Here is a 16510-nt window from a genome sequence, read left to right as displayed (position 1 = left end):
CATAAAATCTTTGACAAAGAGCAAAACACATTAAATGGGTTAGATATCATCTCTTTAACAAATGATGCTGGCAAAATTGGATTTCCCTTTTACATAAGAATGCAATGGAACCCCTATCTCACTCTACATTAAAAAAAAGTTCTCAACATAAATCAAAAGCCTAAAGATTAAAGCTAGTACTAGAAAAATAATCAATGAAAATGCAAGTAAAAATTTAGGGATCCTAATAAATACCATAAATTTATTATCAAGACATAATGAAAAACGCACAAACAACAAAAGATGACTAGAACTTCTTAAAATTAGACACTTACATACATCAAAAAGGGTAAAAAGAGAACCTAGAGATAAGGGAGGGGGTGGATTGGCAATGTCATATCAAACAAGGGACTAATCAAAAATTCACAGAAAATTTCACATCAAGAAGAAATGACAAATAACCCAATTTAAAAGACCTTTTCACCAAATACAACATTCGAAAGTCAGGAAACATGTGAAAAATTGCTCAAACCAACAAAACACCCATCATTCCTCTAGTTCCTTCCTCTCCCCAACTACCAAGACCCAGTCCCACCTTACAAATCTGGCTAGACAGGAGAACACACACTGGTGCAGATAAGAGCTCTCAACACAGGGAATTCAGGACAGATAAACCCCTCAGGAACAGTAGTGGGAGGAGCGATATCATGAGGGTAGAGGGATGGTGGGAGTGGGGCAGAAAGTGGAGAAAGGGGGAACCCATCAAAAGGTTGGATATATAGTTCACCCCCCACGGGGGCGAATAACAAAAATGTGGGTGAAGGGAGACAACAAACAGTTTAAGACATAAAATAAAAACAATAATATATAATTGATCAAGGATTCACGAGGGTGAAACGATTGGGGAGGGAAAGGAAAAAAGAAGAGCTGATACCAAGGGCTCAAGAAGAAAGAAAATGATATGGAAATATTGATAGCAACATATATACAAGTCTGCTTAATAGAGTTGAATGATGTATTGTCATAAGATTTGTGAGAACCCCCAATAAAATTATTAATAAAAAATAGAAAAAGAAAAATTGCTCAAGATAATTAGCCAGTTTAGATATGCAAATCAAAAGAGCAATGACACATCGCTTCAGTAACAGCAAAGTTCAAAAAATCAGGTCACAACAAATGTTGACTGAAACCCACATAGACTGCTGGGTGGGACCGTAAACTGGCGCAACCATGGTGGGAATAGATATGGTGCCTCCTCAAAAGGTGGGAATAAAGATACTGTATGACTCAGTAATCCTTCTACCTGGTATAAATCTAAGAGAAGAGCCTCAACAGGAATACATATATTCACATTCATGTTCATCACAGCACCATTCACAGCAGCAAAAGTGTGGAAACAGCAAGATTGCCCATCACTTGAAGAATAGACAAATCCACTGTAGGTCATGCTCACAACAGAATGCTATGCGATGGTAAAGGATAATGCCGAGCTTGCATTCATCACAAAATGGCGAACGTTTGCTTGAGTGAAATAAACAAAAACTACTCTTATAAAGAGTCAAAAAATGTTTTCACACTTAAACTCTTTTAAGGCTACCGAGTGGGAGAAGAAGCCATGGATTAGAGGGTAATTGGGGTGAAGGGAAAGGCAATACACCACGAGAGAGCTTAGGAAAAATGGAGGCAGGAGAAAACAACACTGGAAGGTTTTCAAGAGTTTTCGAGATAACAGAGGCAAATGGAATTATGCAATCCTGTAACAGTGGTGATTAAGCTGTTCGACAGAGGCATTTAGATATGTTTATTGACTTTTGCTGCAAATATATCCATGAATGTGCTACAGCATGGAGGGGCAACGTTTGAACATTTCTTACCCATAACTGAACACTTTGAGGGAAGCCTGGAGAATTGGGACCACAGTTTGGGGGATGCCACGGTCAATTGGCATAACATGTTCCACAGAGACAATGTTCCACATCCGCATTTGGTGACTAGCAACTGGGGTCTTAAAAGCTGCTGAGAAATTTCATAGGATACCATTATTGATCTCTCCTAATCCAGAGGAAAGGAGAATGATGAAATGTTAAACCTTCTGGCAACAGAGCAGTGGATTATTGGGCCATGTACACATTCGTCTCTACAATCCTGAGATCAGAATAACTAGATGGTTCCCAGCTACCAGTATTTGAAAAATATGACATATAAGGTCCTAGAAAGTATGGGGGAAAATGTAGAACAGAATCCAAAAGCACAAAAAAGAAAAGGACAGCAAATGGACAGACAAGTGGTGGAGCAAATATTTTTCTTAAGTGTTAATAGACACCTAAGGAATGAAAGACTTCAACCAAGCAAACTAAATGTTATGGCTTAATTGCTTGTCAATCAGATTAGTCACATATTGGCCTTTCAGGGAAGAATAATTTGCTTCTATGGGAGATAAAGCAAAAATAAGGTGACCATATTATATATTTTCCAACACGAGACACTCGTGTGAGTGGAGTCAAGTGTTGTGCATAAATAATTAAACTAGAACAATAGACACAATAACCATAGACAACAGAATTGCTTACAGCAAATTATGACGTGTGATGGGGTTAGGAAATAACAATGTTTGGGATGAAATCATACTCTCATGCCATCATCTGAGTGTCATGAACATGAATGAGTACATGAACTCTATTTTTTTCTCCCCGCCCCGCCTTGGCCCATCCTGCAGCTGTCCGTCCAGTGTCAACCTCACTGCCCACGACCATCCTGCCTATGCTGCCTGTATATGAACTCTTTTCAAGAATTATGTGTAGTCAAACCTATCTCACCCATCACTCTGTATAATATGAATATTCAATAAAGGTGGCTGACTACTTGGGGGAAAGAGTACAGATGGATGACGGGGTGCAGGAAAGAGAAAGTTGACACGGTAACCGATAGAGACACCAGAAGGATCTGAGTGTCCCTGAGGAAGTGCTGGAATGTGGACAGTGTGGGGGTCACAAGGACAACTGGACTGTGTTCCCGTCGCCAACCAGCCCTGTGATCTTCTCCTCACTGGGTTTCCTTACACAGGCCACACTGACCTGGTTCCAATAGAGTCCCCAAGCTCCCCCTGGGTTTGTTTGTTTTTCCCATTGGAAACTTGGGAGTTCTTATTCCAGGGCTAGAATTTTATTGGCTCCCCGAGGAGTCAACAGCTTCACTCTCCTCACTCAATGTCTGTGTTCAATTTCTGGGTTAAGTAGCTGGGTAGACAGGGGGAGACAGTTTTACAACCTCTGCTTAGAGGGAGGCCTCTGAGGAGTGTGGGAAAGCCAAGTCTGCAGCTTGGACACACACGTCTTGCTTCTGGCCCCATCTGCCCACCTTGACCAAGCTTCCTTGGTCCGCTTTTGCTTAGCGGAAGCTTTTGAGATGCACTGTTTAAGGCAAAGTCCACAGTCGGCTTGAGGTGGACATAGGCTTCTATGGCCGGCTGACCAGCAGCAGACGGCTAAGGAAAAGGTCATAACTGGGGCAGGGAACCTATCAGTCTTCTCTGACCCAGTTTGTGCCAACACGGCAGGAACATAAAATTATTGTTACTAGAGACTTCTCCACAAGAATTCTCTGCTGACTTTTTTTCCTCCAGTGGACATACCCAAAGGTGAGTGAGGGTCTTTGTCTTTCTCCCTCATTCCCCTGCTTTTTTCTTAAAGTTCTTGTTATTGGCTTTGCTGGTTAATTTTAATTTCTGTTTATTTCAAATGTTCTACCAGCATTTCCCCTTCATTCTCTTGTCTTTCTTTTACCATATATTTTTGGAGAGGGACACATCTCATTTTCTACTGTTTCTTTGTTTTATCTCTCTCCCACCCTCTTCCTTTGATCTCTCTCTCTCTCTGTCTAGATTAGCTGTGAGGGTGGTCAACTACATGCATCTGAAATGAAGGGTGATCTGAAGCAGGAAGACTGAGGCAGTATGGGGATGTAGGATGAAAGTGAAGGGAAAGGAAGAGGAGGCAGATATAGAATGGTATCTTCTTGTCCCTAAAAGAATATTGGGGCAATAGGAGGTTTCTTTGTGTTGATTGATTGCTTGTTTGTTTGTTTGAAATCATTTTATTGGGGGCCCATACGACTCTTTTCACAGTCGATACATACATCCATTGTATGTCAAGCACCTTTGTACATTTGTTGCCCTCATCATTTTCAAAACATTTGCTTTCTACTTGAGCTCCTTGGTATCAGCTCCTGATTTCCCCCTCCCTCCCTCATGAACCCATGATGATTTATAAATCATTATTATTTTGTCATATCTTACACTGTCCAATGTCTCCCTTCACCCACTTTAAACACACAGGGTAAAGATTTAAAGTTAATAAAAATAAGCAAATAAAATGGGGGGATAATTTCTTGAGATGTCTTAATATCAAACAAGTATTATTTATTCAACAAATAATTAGTGAGAGAGCAATACAAAGGGACTTACAAAGTTCATGGATAAATGGAATTAAAAGCAAATGGAATTTTTCCACATACTTCTTGAAATACCCTCATATATGCTTAGCACTGTACTAAGAACCAGAAAGCCCACGGTGAGCAAAAGTATACGTTCTCGTTGGAAAGTTAAAACAAAGGGTCCCTGGGAGCAGGTGATGTTCTTTCTGAGGATTTTGAGTGTCAAGCGATGCAAGGCTGGGAAAGAGGAAGGAGCAAGAGGGGCAAGAGGATTGTAGCTTGGAGAAAGCTGTCTGAGAGCACAGGAGAGGCATGAGTGAGCCAGGTGGAGGATAGCTCGGGAAGCTGCTCTCATGAAGAGAGAAGAGGGAGCACAAAGGCCACCTGAGGCTGGTGTCACCCTACTGCTCCTTCTTCACAGCAGGGAGGCAGATTAGCCTGGAGATCAAGAGCTACCTAGAGGTGAAGAAAAGAGCAGCCGGGCAGTGATGGAGGAAAACCCAATGACACTTTGGGGTGTATTCTTGAAGCATTTTGACTTTTGCTCTTATTGAGATGAGCTCTTGCCACTGTTGGTCTGCAAATAGATTAGGGGACGATGATGCAATTGCGAGACCAGTCCAGCAGGAATCATCCAGAGAATGGGGACAATGGCATGGGTGGGGAAAGGGAAAGGGAAATAAGAGAGAAGTAGTCAGGGTGTGGTTATCTTCTGAGAGAAGCACCTTTGTTTTTTCCCTGATGGGTGAGTGTGTGAGCAAGAGGCAGAGACAAGTCAAAGAAACATCAGGTATTGTGGCCTGGGCAACTGGATTCACTGAGATGAAGGCTAGAGGATAAGCAATTCTTCAGGACAAGACCAAGAGCCCTGTTAGTCTACATCAAGTCTTTGGACATGTGAGGGACGATGCTGACAACACAGTTGTTACAGTAATCTGAAGCCCAAAGGAGTCATCCAGCATGGGAGGCAAAGGTTACTAATCAACCATATAGTATTTATTGAAATAAACCAATATTTTGGAACTTTTCCCTGGAAAATTCCACATAAATTTCCACAGCAGAGGCTCAGAAAAGTGCAGATGGAGAGTTAGCATAACTACCCTCATTTCATAGAGGATGCAGCTGTATCTTACAGCATTAGACAAAGTTCACAGTTAAGTTAATAACAGTTGGTTCTCGATTTCAAGAACCACATACCTTTTCTAGCTTTGGGTCTTCTACATATGTTGTTTCCTCAGAGAAAACTTTCTTGGACAAGGCACTTGGGTGTGTGTGTGGTGACCAAAAAGCATGAAACTTGTAAGAGTGGTGAGAAAGTGAGACAATGACAAAAACAGCATGGGACACATTTCCTTGAAGTGGTCTGAGGTTGAAGGTCTCGGCCCATGGTGGGCAACGCAAAGCATGACAAGAAGATAAATGTCTACCGTAAGGCAAGGTCAGGATTAAGGGAGAGTTTCAAATGTTGGTTGAACATGGGTCCTTATGGCCGTGATGCAAAGGCTCGGAGGCTGTGGGAACAATATACTCAGGGCTGTGTAGGGATAGAGCTATCATTCGCCTTCTAGAAGGAAGGGGCTGAGAGCAAGACACATACCACCGGCTAAGCAAGCAGGGAGAGCAGCAGGGGGAGGGGGAAGAGTGCTAAAATATGGAGGGTTTTCACAGAAGTTCTTGTGACAAGATGACACAGGCTGAAGGCCTGATGTAAAAGTGAGTAATATAGATATAGGGAAGAAAGCCTCGTGGAGGGAATGGAAAAGATCATGATACAGGGATATGTAACGCTTCTTCCACAAAAAGAGGTAAAGAAGCACCCGGAGCGGTGGTAAGAGTAAGAGACCAGGGCGGTGCTTTGGTTGTGTGGATGTGTGATTGCGGTGAATTGTGTAAGGGCTTTGCAATAATCTGAGCATCACTCTGAGTGAGTTGGGAACCAGTGAATTATCTTGAGCACAGAGTGCTATTACCTTATGTTTACTCTGATTCTGTAGTCACTGGGTAAAGAAACAGGAAGACCAGTAATGGGGGTTTGTGGTGGCTGTCGGAAGCCATGAACTGCAGTTGTTTGTGCCAAGCACACATGATGTGAAAGACCCCCGGAGAAGCAAACGCCTGATGTAGGGACCAGCTAGGAAATCCTTCACAACAGAAATGGATTTCAGCTGAGCCCTGAAAGGCATCAGCATTTAGGCAGAGGTCTTTGTAGGAAGGGATGCTGAGTCAATGAAAAAGAATGAACAAAAGGTCAGGAGGGAAAAACAGAGGTCCTATTTGATAATCCGTAGATGGCGGTTCAGGAGAAGCGATGCGCTTATTTAGAAGGAGACATGGGAGGAGAAGCTGGAAAGGGAGAGAAAGCACTTAAATCTGTTAGAGATCTCAAAAAGTTGACTAAGACAGTCATAGTTTCAAAAAATCTTGTTCTGCAATTTCAGAATAAGGATTATATTCTATAACTTAATAGAAAACAGATGATTTTGACACAATGTATCCTAGAAAACAGCATCCCCTCAGGCATCATCAGAACAAAAAATATCTTATCATAGTGAATCAGGGGTTGGGGGGATGCAGAGTGGAGACCCAAAGCTCATTTGTAGGCCACTGGATATCCTCTTACAGAAGGGTATTGAGGAGGAGAGGAGCCAGTCAAGGTGCTATGTGGCAACAATGAAACATACAACTTTCCTCTAGTTCCCAAATGCTTCCTTCCCCATCCCCACTATCATGATCTCAATTCTACCTTGCAAGTCTTGCTAGAACAGAGGATGGACACTGATACAGATAGGAACCAGAAACACAGGGAATCCAAGGTGGATGATCCCTTCAGGACCAGTGGCGTGAGTGGCGATACTGGTAGGGTAGAGGGAGGGTGCGTTGAAAGGGGGAACCTATTACAAAGATCTACATGTGATCTCCTCCCTGGGAGACAAACAACAGAAAAGTGGGTGAAGGGAGACATTGGGCAGGGCAAGTTATGGCAAAATAATAATTTATAAATTATCAAGGGTTCATGAGGGAGGGGGATCCGCAGGGAGGGAAAAAAATGAGGAGCTGATGCCAAGGGCTTACATGGAGAGCAAATGTTTTGAGAATGGTGAGGGCAATGAATGTACAAATGTGCTTTATACAATTGATGTATGTATGGATTATGATAAGAGTTGAATGAGCCCCTAATAAAACGATTTTAAAAACAGCATCCCCCTAAATATTGCTTATTGAAATTTAACTTAATTTTAGCTATTTCCCCAAACCTCTTCCCCAAGCCATGGGTCATTTATCAAGAGCCAGCATATGCTCTGTTGTTCTTGTGGCAGCTATCAACTATCATTGGAGTGTTCATTACCCAAAACCAGAGGTCCTCGTATCGAATACAGCTCTATAGATGTAATACTTATCCCAGTTTTGATTTTCTGCTTCAAGAAGGTGACTCCAAATGGCTCTCTATGGGATGCGTGGGGTGTGCCAGGCTCCAAAGAGCCTTGCCTGAATGCGTGTAAGAGTGACACTCTGAAGCACAGTGGTGATACCCAGGAGGGAAGTAGAGGAACAGATGTAAGAAACAACAGTCTACACTCTATTTAAAAAACTTCTTCACTAGTGGCAAATCAGCAGGACATGGAGACTTGTGATATTTGGAATATATGGGACACACAGAATGGACCACTTAGGTTTTTTGTTGTTGTTTAATTGAAAAAAAATTTATAAATCATTTTACTGGGGGATCTTTACACCTGTTATGACAATCCATACATCAATTCTACCAAGCATATTTGTACATATGTTGCCACCATTTTCAAAACATTTCTTTCTACTTGAGCCCTTGGTATCAGCGCTTCTTTTTTCCTCCTTCCCCACCTTCACACCCGTGTGTCCCCTTGATAAATTATAAATTATTATTATTTTCTTATCTTACACCATCTGCTGTCTCCCTTCACCCAGGGTTCTATTGTTCATTCACCTAGGGAGGGGGGGGTGTTATATGTCAATCATTGTAATCGATTCCTCCTCTGTCACCCTCCCCCTACCATTTCCCCCTACCCTCACGGTGTGGCTGCTCCCATTGTTGTTCCTGAGGGGTTTATCTGTCCTGGATTCCAGTGTTGGGAGCTATTATCTGTACCAGTGTACATGCTCCAGTTTAGCCGCATTTATAAGGTAGAACTGGGGTCATGATAATGGGGGAGCAGGAAAGGGGGAGGAAAGCATTATGGAACTAGAGCAGTGGTTCTCATCTGTGGATTACAACCCCTATGAGGGACTAACGACCCAGGCAGAGGGTCCCCCAATACATTACAGTAGCAAAATTACACTTATGAAGTAGCAATGAAAATAAAGCTATAGTAGGTGGGGGGGTGGGTCACCACAACATGAGGAACTGTATTAAAGGTCACGGCATTAGGAGGTTGAGGATCACTGAACTAGAGGAATGTTGGGATCACTGAGTTTTATTAAGAGAAGGGTGAAAAAAGAGAATAAGGTGTTGTTTTAAAGGAATAAAATCAAAGGATGAGATATAATGTTTCTGGAATGTAAAGGTAGGAATTATAGCTCAATAGATTTTTCTTTGGGGTTCCAAGAAGATGCACAGTTATATATATTATTCTCAGAATTAGAGGTTTGAGACTGGAAGGTAGAGCATATAGGAATGAAGATTCTGGTGTAATTTGGAGAAGCACCCACTCAGGCAGAGGGTGTTTCCTCCATCAGAGCCTTGTCATTGCTAGTCCAGGATCTTTCAATGAGTTCTACGTGTCAGAAATGTAATTGGAATTTTCATCTAGGTCTGTATCCACTAGTTTAACTCCATGGCAGTGAAAATACTAGCCATACTTACTCATCTTCGATGGGAGTTTCATCTGAAAAGAAGTCCCTACTGACATTATCTATAGGCCTCAAGAAAGCAGAATTGAAAGCTCTGAGAACTTTTCCAAACTAAAGTAACTTGCCTTTCTCAGAATGAATTTGCCCATAAACAACCTGATATGATCAAAAGTATCTAGAATTTGTATTCAAAATGTCCTTTCCACAAAAGTAAAAAGTCCAGTCTTTCTCCCAAGAAGCTGCTGTTGGTTTTGAACTGCCAACCATGTGGACCTCAGCCCTAGCATGCAACCACTATACCACCACTGTCGCTAGAACCTCCACTGCAAGATGCCTGGGTGGCACTGTTGGGTAAGCATTCGACTGCTGGCTGCTAGGTCAGTGGCTCAAAACCCCCAAGGGATACACAGGAGAAAGATGAGGTTACCTGCTCTGTAAAGGGAAACAGCCTTGGAAATGACATAGAGGCCCTGTGAATGGGTAGGTACTCCGTTTCAGAGTCATTACGAAGTCAAAATGGGGAAAGTGGATATCAAACACAAAAAATGGACATCACTGCTTCCACTGATTAAATATCACCTATCAATAGACCCTGGCAGTCTCTTGTCTCTTAAACTGATTGACTGGGAGCTAGATTCGAGCTCACAAATGTAAAGGACACCATCCGCAGACTGCCAACGAGACAGCTGTTAGCCATAACCAGGTTTAGGAAGTCCATATATTTTCTGGTCTGTTGACCCGCACACCCCTTTGAGTACAAAAATTTCTCTGAAACAATTCACAAAGCTCACAGAGAATATTCCATACTTATAGTACAGATTTATCATAGTCAAAAAGAAGTGCCAGTAAATAGACAAAGAGAGTGAGGTCTGGAAAGGGGCCCAAAGCTGAGTTTCCATGTCCCAAGGAATGTTGGACCCCCTCCCGAGCAGTTCTCACCCTGGAAGCTCACCGCATGACAGACATGACGGCTCCTGATGCCTCTCAATATCACTACAGCAGTCCATGGCTTCTCTCCATGGACCCTCTGACTTTCTGGTGCCATGAAAAATGATTGACAATGGTGGCATTCAATTGTCTTTCTAAGGGCACTTGAGGGGACTTCTTTATCTACATTTTGAATATAGTGGTATAGGTAAAATGATAAAATTCTCAGAACACAGAGGGAAAATACAGGCCAAGTAGTAAATTGTGCTACATTCCCGTCGTTTGCTGTTGTGACACATAGAAATGATCTTTGTGGAAAGAAATGGTTCAAGTTCTGTTACAAATCATTTTTTCAAGTCCAAGTTATCTCAGATTTAAAAGAAAAAGATCGTCATTGAACAAAGTCAAGACTGCTGCCCAAAGGAGGGTTTTCTAATAGTCCTGTGATACATTTAAAAAACTAAATTTCTTCCTTTCTGGTATGCATACATACAATATATGAACTATCAGGGCTTCTATTGCCATGTCATGGGGATGTGATGTGTGTCCCTTCCATGTCCTAAAACACATGTTATTAAAGTGTACTAAGTTGCAATAAAAAATATTAACTGAAGAAGAATGGAGAACTTAATAAAGAAATGGCATGAGTCCAAATTTCTATTTTGTCCATATTCTCAGGTGACCAGGAACACCCGAGCCATGGAGACCTGGTTGAACCAATCGTCCACTGATGACTTTGAACTCTTGGGCATCTTTTCCCACAGTCCAACTGATCTGTTTCTTTTTTCTGCAATCATGGTGGTCTTCGTAATGGCCCTTTGTGGGAATGTCCTTCTCATCATCCTCATCTACGTAGATCCTCGACTACACACCCCCATGTACTTCTTCCTCAGTCAGCTGTCCATGATGGACCTCATGTTGGTCTGTACTATTGTGCCCAAAATGGCAGCCAACTTCCTCTCTGGCAGCCAGTCCATCTCCTTTGTGGGTTGTGGCTTACAAATTGGCCTCTTTGTTTCTCTTGTGGGCTCTGAGGGCCTCTTGCTGGGGCTCATGGCTTATGACCGTTATGTGGCCATTAGTCTCCCACTGCGCTACCCCATTCTCATGAATCAGAGGTTCTGTCTACAGATTGTTGGAGGTTCTTGGGCCTTTGGGACAATAGATGGTTTGATTCAGATGATCGTAGTAATGAACCTCCCCTTCTGTGGCTTGAGAGTGGTAAATCACTTCTTCTGTGAGATGACATCTGTCCTGAAGCTGGCCTGTGCAGACACATCCCTTTTTGAGAACCTAGTATTTGCTTGCTGTGTTGTCATGCTCTATCTTCCATTCTCCATCATTGTGGCCTCCTATATTCGAATCCTTGGGACAGTACTCCGTATGTGCTCGGCTCAAGCTCGGAAAAAGGCTCTGACCACCTGTTTTTCCCACCTTGGAGTAGTTTCTCTCTTCTATGGGGCAGCCATGTTCACTTACCTGAGACCTAAGCGCTACAGGGTTCCTAGCCATAACAAAGTGGTTTCTCTCTTTTATACAGTTCTTACTCCTACACTCAACCCCCTCATTTATAGCTTGAGGAACCGGGACGTGATGGGAGCACTGAGGAAAGTGTTGAGTCGTTGTAGAATTGGCAGCCAGTACTGAAAGTCAGGTCACCTAGAACCTGGCTCCTGCAACCCCTCCTGGTTCTGAAGCACTGGGTCCTTATCATTCATTAATAAGGAGGACGACACCTGTCTAGCCTCACAGGGATATGAGAAGAGACACCAGGCACTTAGACCTTAAAGCCATGCTCTCTAGCTCCAGTGATAAAACAACTTATCCCAACACAATCTTTAGTAGACTGGTTCTGTTGATTAAAAGGATATAATTCTTTGTAAGCTGACCATGATAGAAACAAGGCACTGGGATTGTTTCCACTTATTATTTTAACCTGGAGTTGCTTCTACTAGAAAAAATTAACTACATCTTCTTGCTAAGCTTCCTGTTACACCGAGTTCACTATGAGCCAGGCACTCTGCTCTGTTCTATGTAACAGGCATACCTCAGAAATATTATGGGTTTGTTCCAAACCACAACAATAAAATAGCGAGTCGCATGATTTGTTTGTTTTTGTTTCCTAACATATATAAAAGTTAGGTTGATACTGTGTACTGTAGTCTATTAAGTGTGCAATAGAATTATGGGAAGATTTACATGCAAAAATCATAATAATTTATAAATTATCAAGGGTCAATGAGAGAGAGAGAGAGGAGGGGAGGCAGGGGAAAAACTGAGGAGCTGATTCCAAGGGCTCAAGTAGAAAGAAAATGTTTTTAATATGATGAGGGCAACATATGTGCAAATGTGCTTGACACATGGATAGAAGCATGGATTGTGATAAGAGATGTGCAAGCCCCTGATAAAATGATTTTTTAAAAGAATGATGGAAATATTTCAAATATTGGGAGATTACCAAAATGTGGCACAGGTCTGAAGTTAACACACTCTGGGCAGTTTGGGGGGTGGAGTGGGACGGGTGGGGGGAGGCAAGAAATATAGCACCAATAAATTGATTTACTCAACTTAGGTTTTTCATAAAACTTCAACTTGTTATGTATGTATATATGAAGCACAATAAAATGAGATATGCCTGTCTATATGTCACTTTCCAATTTATTTAATGTTCATATAAGTATAGACTCATATTAATGTCTTAGATGAAAAGCTTCCTAATAATGGAAAATTAGCCTGGATAATTTCCCCCACCTTTCACACTGTGAAATTTGGAAACTTCATAAAGCATTTTTTTCAAGGGGAGAAAATGTGTTAAGAGTTACACAAGCCCCAAATAAAACGATTTATTAAATTTTTGAAGAGGTAATGTCTTTGAGGTTCATAAGGAAATAGGTAGTCTTTAACGGTGTATTCACAGAGTCTGGCACATAGTTGTTTTGTATGAAAATAATGATATATATAAATTTTTGTGTAATACTTTCCATGATGTCACTTTAGTGTCTGTAACAGGAAAATTAGTGAGAGTGTTTCTCCTTTGATGGATTAGAAATGCAACATCAATGTTTGACCTTGAACTGCTATGTGAGAAAAAACTTTTTGTCTGCAAAATTAAGCTTTTTACCTATCTTTTGTACATATTTGCAATGAAATTATCTTTTCCTGAAAAAAAAAAGTTATCTTTGTTAAAGATAGAAAAAAAGGGGAAGACAGAATCATGTCTGGGAGCTGGGATAAAGCTCAAGATCCTGTGTGCTCCATTTTTAAGTTTCGCGGAAGAAGAGGGAAGGGGCACTAATATAACTGTAATTCTTGGGGCCCACTGTGGAAGAAATTGTGTATTCAGTTTACTCTGGAAACAATATTTGGTGGGTGCACATTAATATTTCCATTTCACATGTGAGGAAACTAGAGGTCAGATTGGTTAAGTCCCTAGTTTTTCTATACATCTTCTTCTGGAAGGGAGTTGGCCGTAGTAGCTGAGCTCCTCAGAGAATTTCTCAGAGGGCTCCCTTCTCCTGAAGGTTGAATTGCCAGGAACAAAGGTGTGAAACAGAACGAGATTCCAGAGGCGCTGTGAAAACAAAAGTAATGCCAGAGACACAGCAGAGGTGGACAGCGGTTGGGAGGGAAGAAAACCTGTCACACAAGGTCACTGGAAGTGATCCAAGGTCACTGGAAGTCCAGTGAAGGGTCTCTGTACAGCTGAGAGGTCTTTCCATGTCTGGCCCAGCCCCTCCCATTCTGCTCTCCTTGGGGTGAGGAGTGTATTTTCTCTCTTTGGAATCATTGTTTCAAAGAGGCTTTTGCTTAACCACTAAAGTTTCTTCGCCAGTTTAAGGGGCAGCACTAGTTTAAGGCACCAGGTGTAAAGGGGCTAGCAAGGATTCAAATATTATATGTGCAAAAAAATAATTAGAAGACAAAATTCATTTAGTCAGAGGAAGAAAGAAAATAATGATGTAGGAAATTTGTCATCGCTTAAAAGTGGAGTTCCAATTATTGCAGTGGCAGTCAACAAGATACACACCTATGTAGAGTGGAACAGGGAAAAGTTGTGTGATAAACATATTCACAACAATGGTTAAAAATAGTAAGTGCTGAGATTGCCTCCATCCATCCAGATTGCATGGAGCCTGGTTCCTTTGAAGGGTTAGTCTTATGATTTCATAGGACATCCTACTTAATTGTCCTAATAATATGCTTAATGTTTCTGTTCTACCTCTTGCTCACAGTGTAACCGTTAGGACCTTAAAGCTTACAATGGACTATCCAAGGCATGAAAGTCCATCTCTATTCACATGGAGCAACTGAGGAAGGAGAGCCCACAATAAGAGAAGAAAGTGGAATGTGTGAGCAGTTGCCTTCATAAACAGCTGCCTCTTTTCTCATGAGATCAGAAGAACATTACTGAACATTTTGATCAAAGATACTATAGAATAATCCTGATCAAAATTGGAGAATTACACAACATAATCTCAAATTCTCAAGGATCCAACCACATGAGAGCTGGGTCAGGGAGGAGGGGCTTAATAAACTCCCAAAACTGTTACCCTGAGAGCATCTTTACACTCTAAACCAAAAATACCTCCTTGAAAGTGTTTTAAAATAGAACAATAGTTTGTCAGTTTAGTGAACAACCAGTGAATAAATAGCCAGTGGAAAAAAATGTCTACCTTGGGCATATTTCAAGAACTATCTATGAGGGTAAGTTAAAAAGTATTAGGAAATGTAATGTCCTTCTCCAGGGACTGGTCTCTCCTGACAACACGTCCAACTTCTATGAGATGAAGTCTTGTGATCCTTGCTTCTTCTTTTTTTTTTTAACATTTTATTAGGGGCTCATAGAACTCTTATCACAATCCATACATATACATATACATACATCAATTGTATAAAGCACATCCGTACATTTTTTGCCCTAATCATTTTCTTTCTTTTTTTTTTAAATCTTTTTATTGGGGCTCATAAGGCTCTTATCACAATCTGTACATACATCAAATGAGCAAAGCACCCTTATACATTCGTTGCACTCGTCACTCTCATAATTCACCTTCCACTTGGGTTCCTGGAATCAGCTCGGTTTCCCTTTTTTTCCCCTTCCCCCTCCCTTCCCGATCCCACCCCTGGCCCCTTGATAGTTTATAAATAATTATTATATCTTATCTTACACTCCCCGGTGTCTCCCCCTTGACAATCTCCCAGAGAGGAGGTTACACATAGATCTCCGAGATCGGTTCTCCCTTTCTACATGCCCTTCCCTCCTGGTGTCGCCACTCCCACCGCTGGTGATGAAGGGTTCGTCTGTCCTAGATTCCCTGTGCCTCCAGATCCCCACTGCACCGCTGTACATCCTCTGGTACAACCAGGTCCGCAAGGCAAGGTAGGATTGGGGTCATGATGATTGGGAGGGGAGGAAGCGTTCAGGAACTAGAGGAAGGTTTTGAGTTTCATTGTTGTTACACTGAACCCTGTGTGGCCCATCTCCTCCTCACTACCCCTCTGGAAGGGGTGTTCAGCTCTCTACAGGTGGGCATTGGGTCCCCATCATGCACTCCCCCTCTTTCACGGTGATGTGATTCTCACCACCACCTCACCTTTGATGTTGGAGACCTGGCCTCCTCTGTCCTTCATGGTCACCTATGTTGGTGTGCTGCTTCTGTGTGGGCTCGGTTGCTTCTGGGCTAGATGGCCGCTTGTTTGCTTTCAAGCTTTTAAGTCCCCAGACGCTATATCTCTCAGTAGCCGGGCACCATCCGCCTTCTTCACCACACTTGCTTATGCACACTTTCGTCTTCAGCGATTATGTGAGGAAGGTGATCACACAATGATTGTTTTTGTTCCTTTGTATCTGCTACATGGTCCATTCAACACCTTGTGTTCGCTTAGGCCGTGTGCTTCTTCTCTGTGGGCTTTGTTGCTTCTGAGCTAGATGGCCGCTTATTTGCCTTCAAGCCTTTAAGACCCCAGACGCTATATCTTTTTTTGATAGCCGGGCACCATCAGCTTTCTTCACCACATTTGCTTACACACACGGCTGTCTTCAGTGATCATGTCGGGAAGATGGGTATAATGCAATGGCTGCTTAGCAGGGCGAGGTGCTATTGTATTGGGGGATTATGCATGAGGAGGCCCAATGACCATCTGTTACCCTACTACTGAACCTATAAATATATGCATATAAATCTATTGCCCCCATAAACATAAATATATTTACATATGTACATGTCTGTATTTAGGCTTCTCTGTATGCACTTTGCCTCCTACTCCTTTCCTCTATTTCCTTTCGCTTTCCTCCCGACCCATTACCATGTTTGGCCTTCATTCTGTATTCAGTCGTTCCTCTCAGTTA

General features: G+C 42.0%; 1 protein-coding gene across 1 annotated transcript; it reads left to right on the top strand.

Moving 5' to 3' along the window:
• The first annotated feature begins 10860 nt into the window (after nt 1-10860).
• LOC142441164 (olfactory receptor 2V2-like) lies at nt 10861-11808 on the top strand. Its single transcript, XM_075543227.1, has one exon. It carries the CDS (start codon nt 10861-10863, stop codon nt 11806-11808), a length of 948 nt encoding a protein of 315 aa, XP_075399342.1.
• The last annotated feature ends 4702 nt before the right edge of the window (nt 11809-16510 follow it).

This window comes from Tenrec ecaudatus, chromosome 2, assembly GCF_050624435.1.
Source record: "Tenrec ecaudatus isolate mTenEca1 chromosome 2, mTenEca1.hap1, whole genome shotgun sequence".
Lineage (NCBI taxonomy): Eukaryota > Metazoa > Chordata > Mammalia > Afrosoricida > Tenrecidae > Tenrec > Tenrec ecaudatus.
Note: the sequence above shows the minus strand (reverse complement) of the source record. Positions and strands in the feature narration are given on the sequence as shown.

Excerpts from the sequence above, each read along its gene's own strand:
- LOC142441164 (XM_075543227.1), top strand. The coding sequence starts at position 10,861 with ATGGAGACCTGGTTGAACCAATCGTCCACTGATGACTTTGAACTCTTG.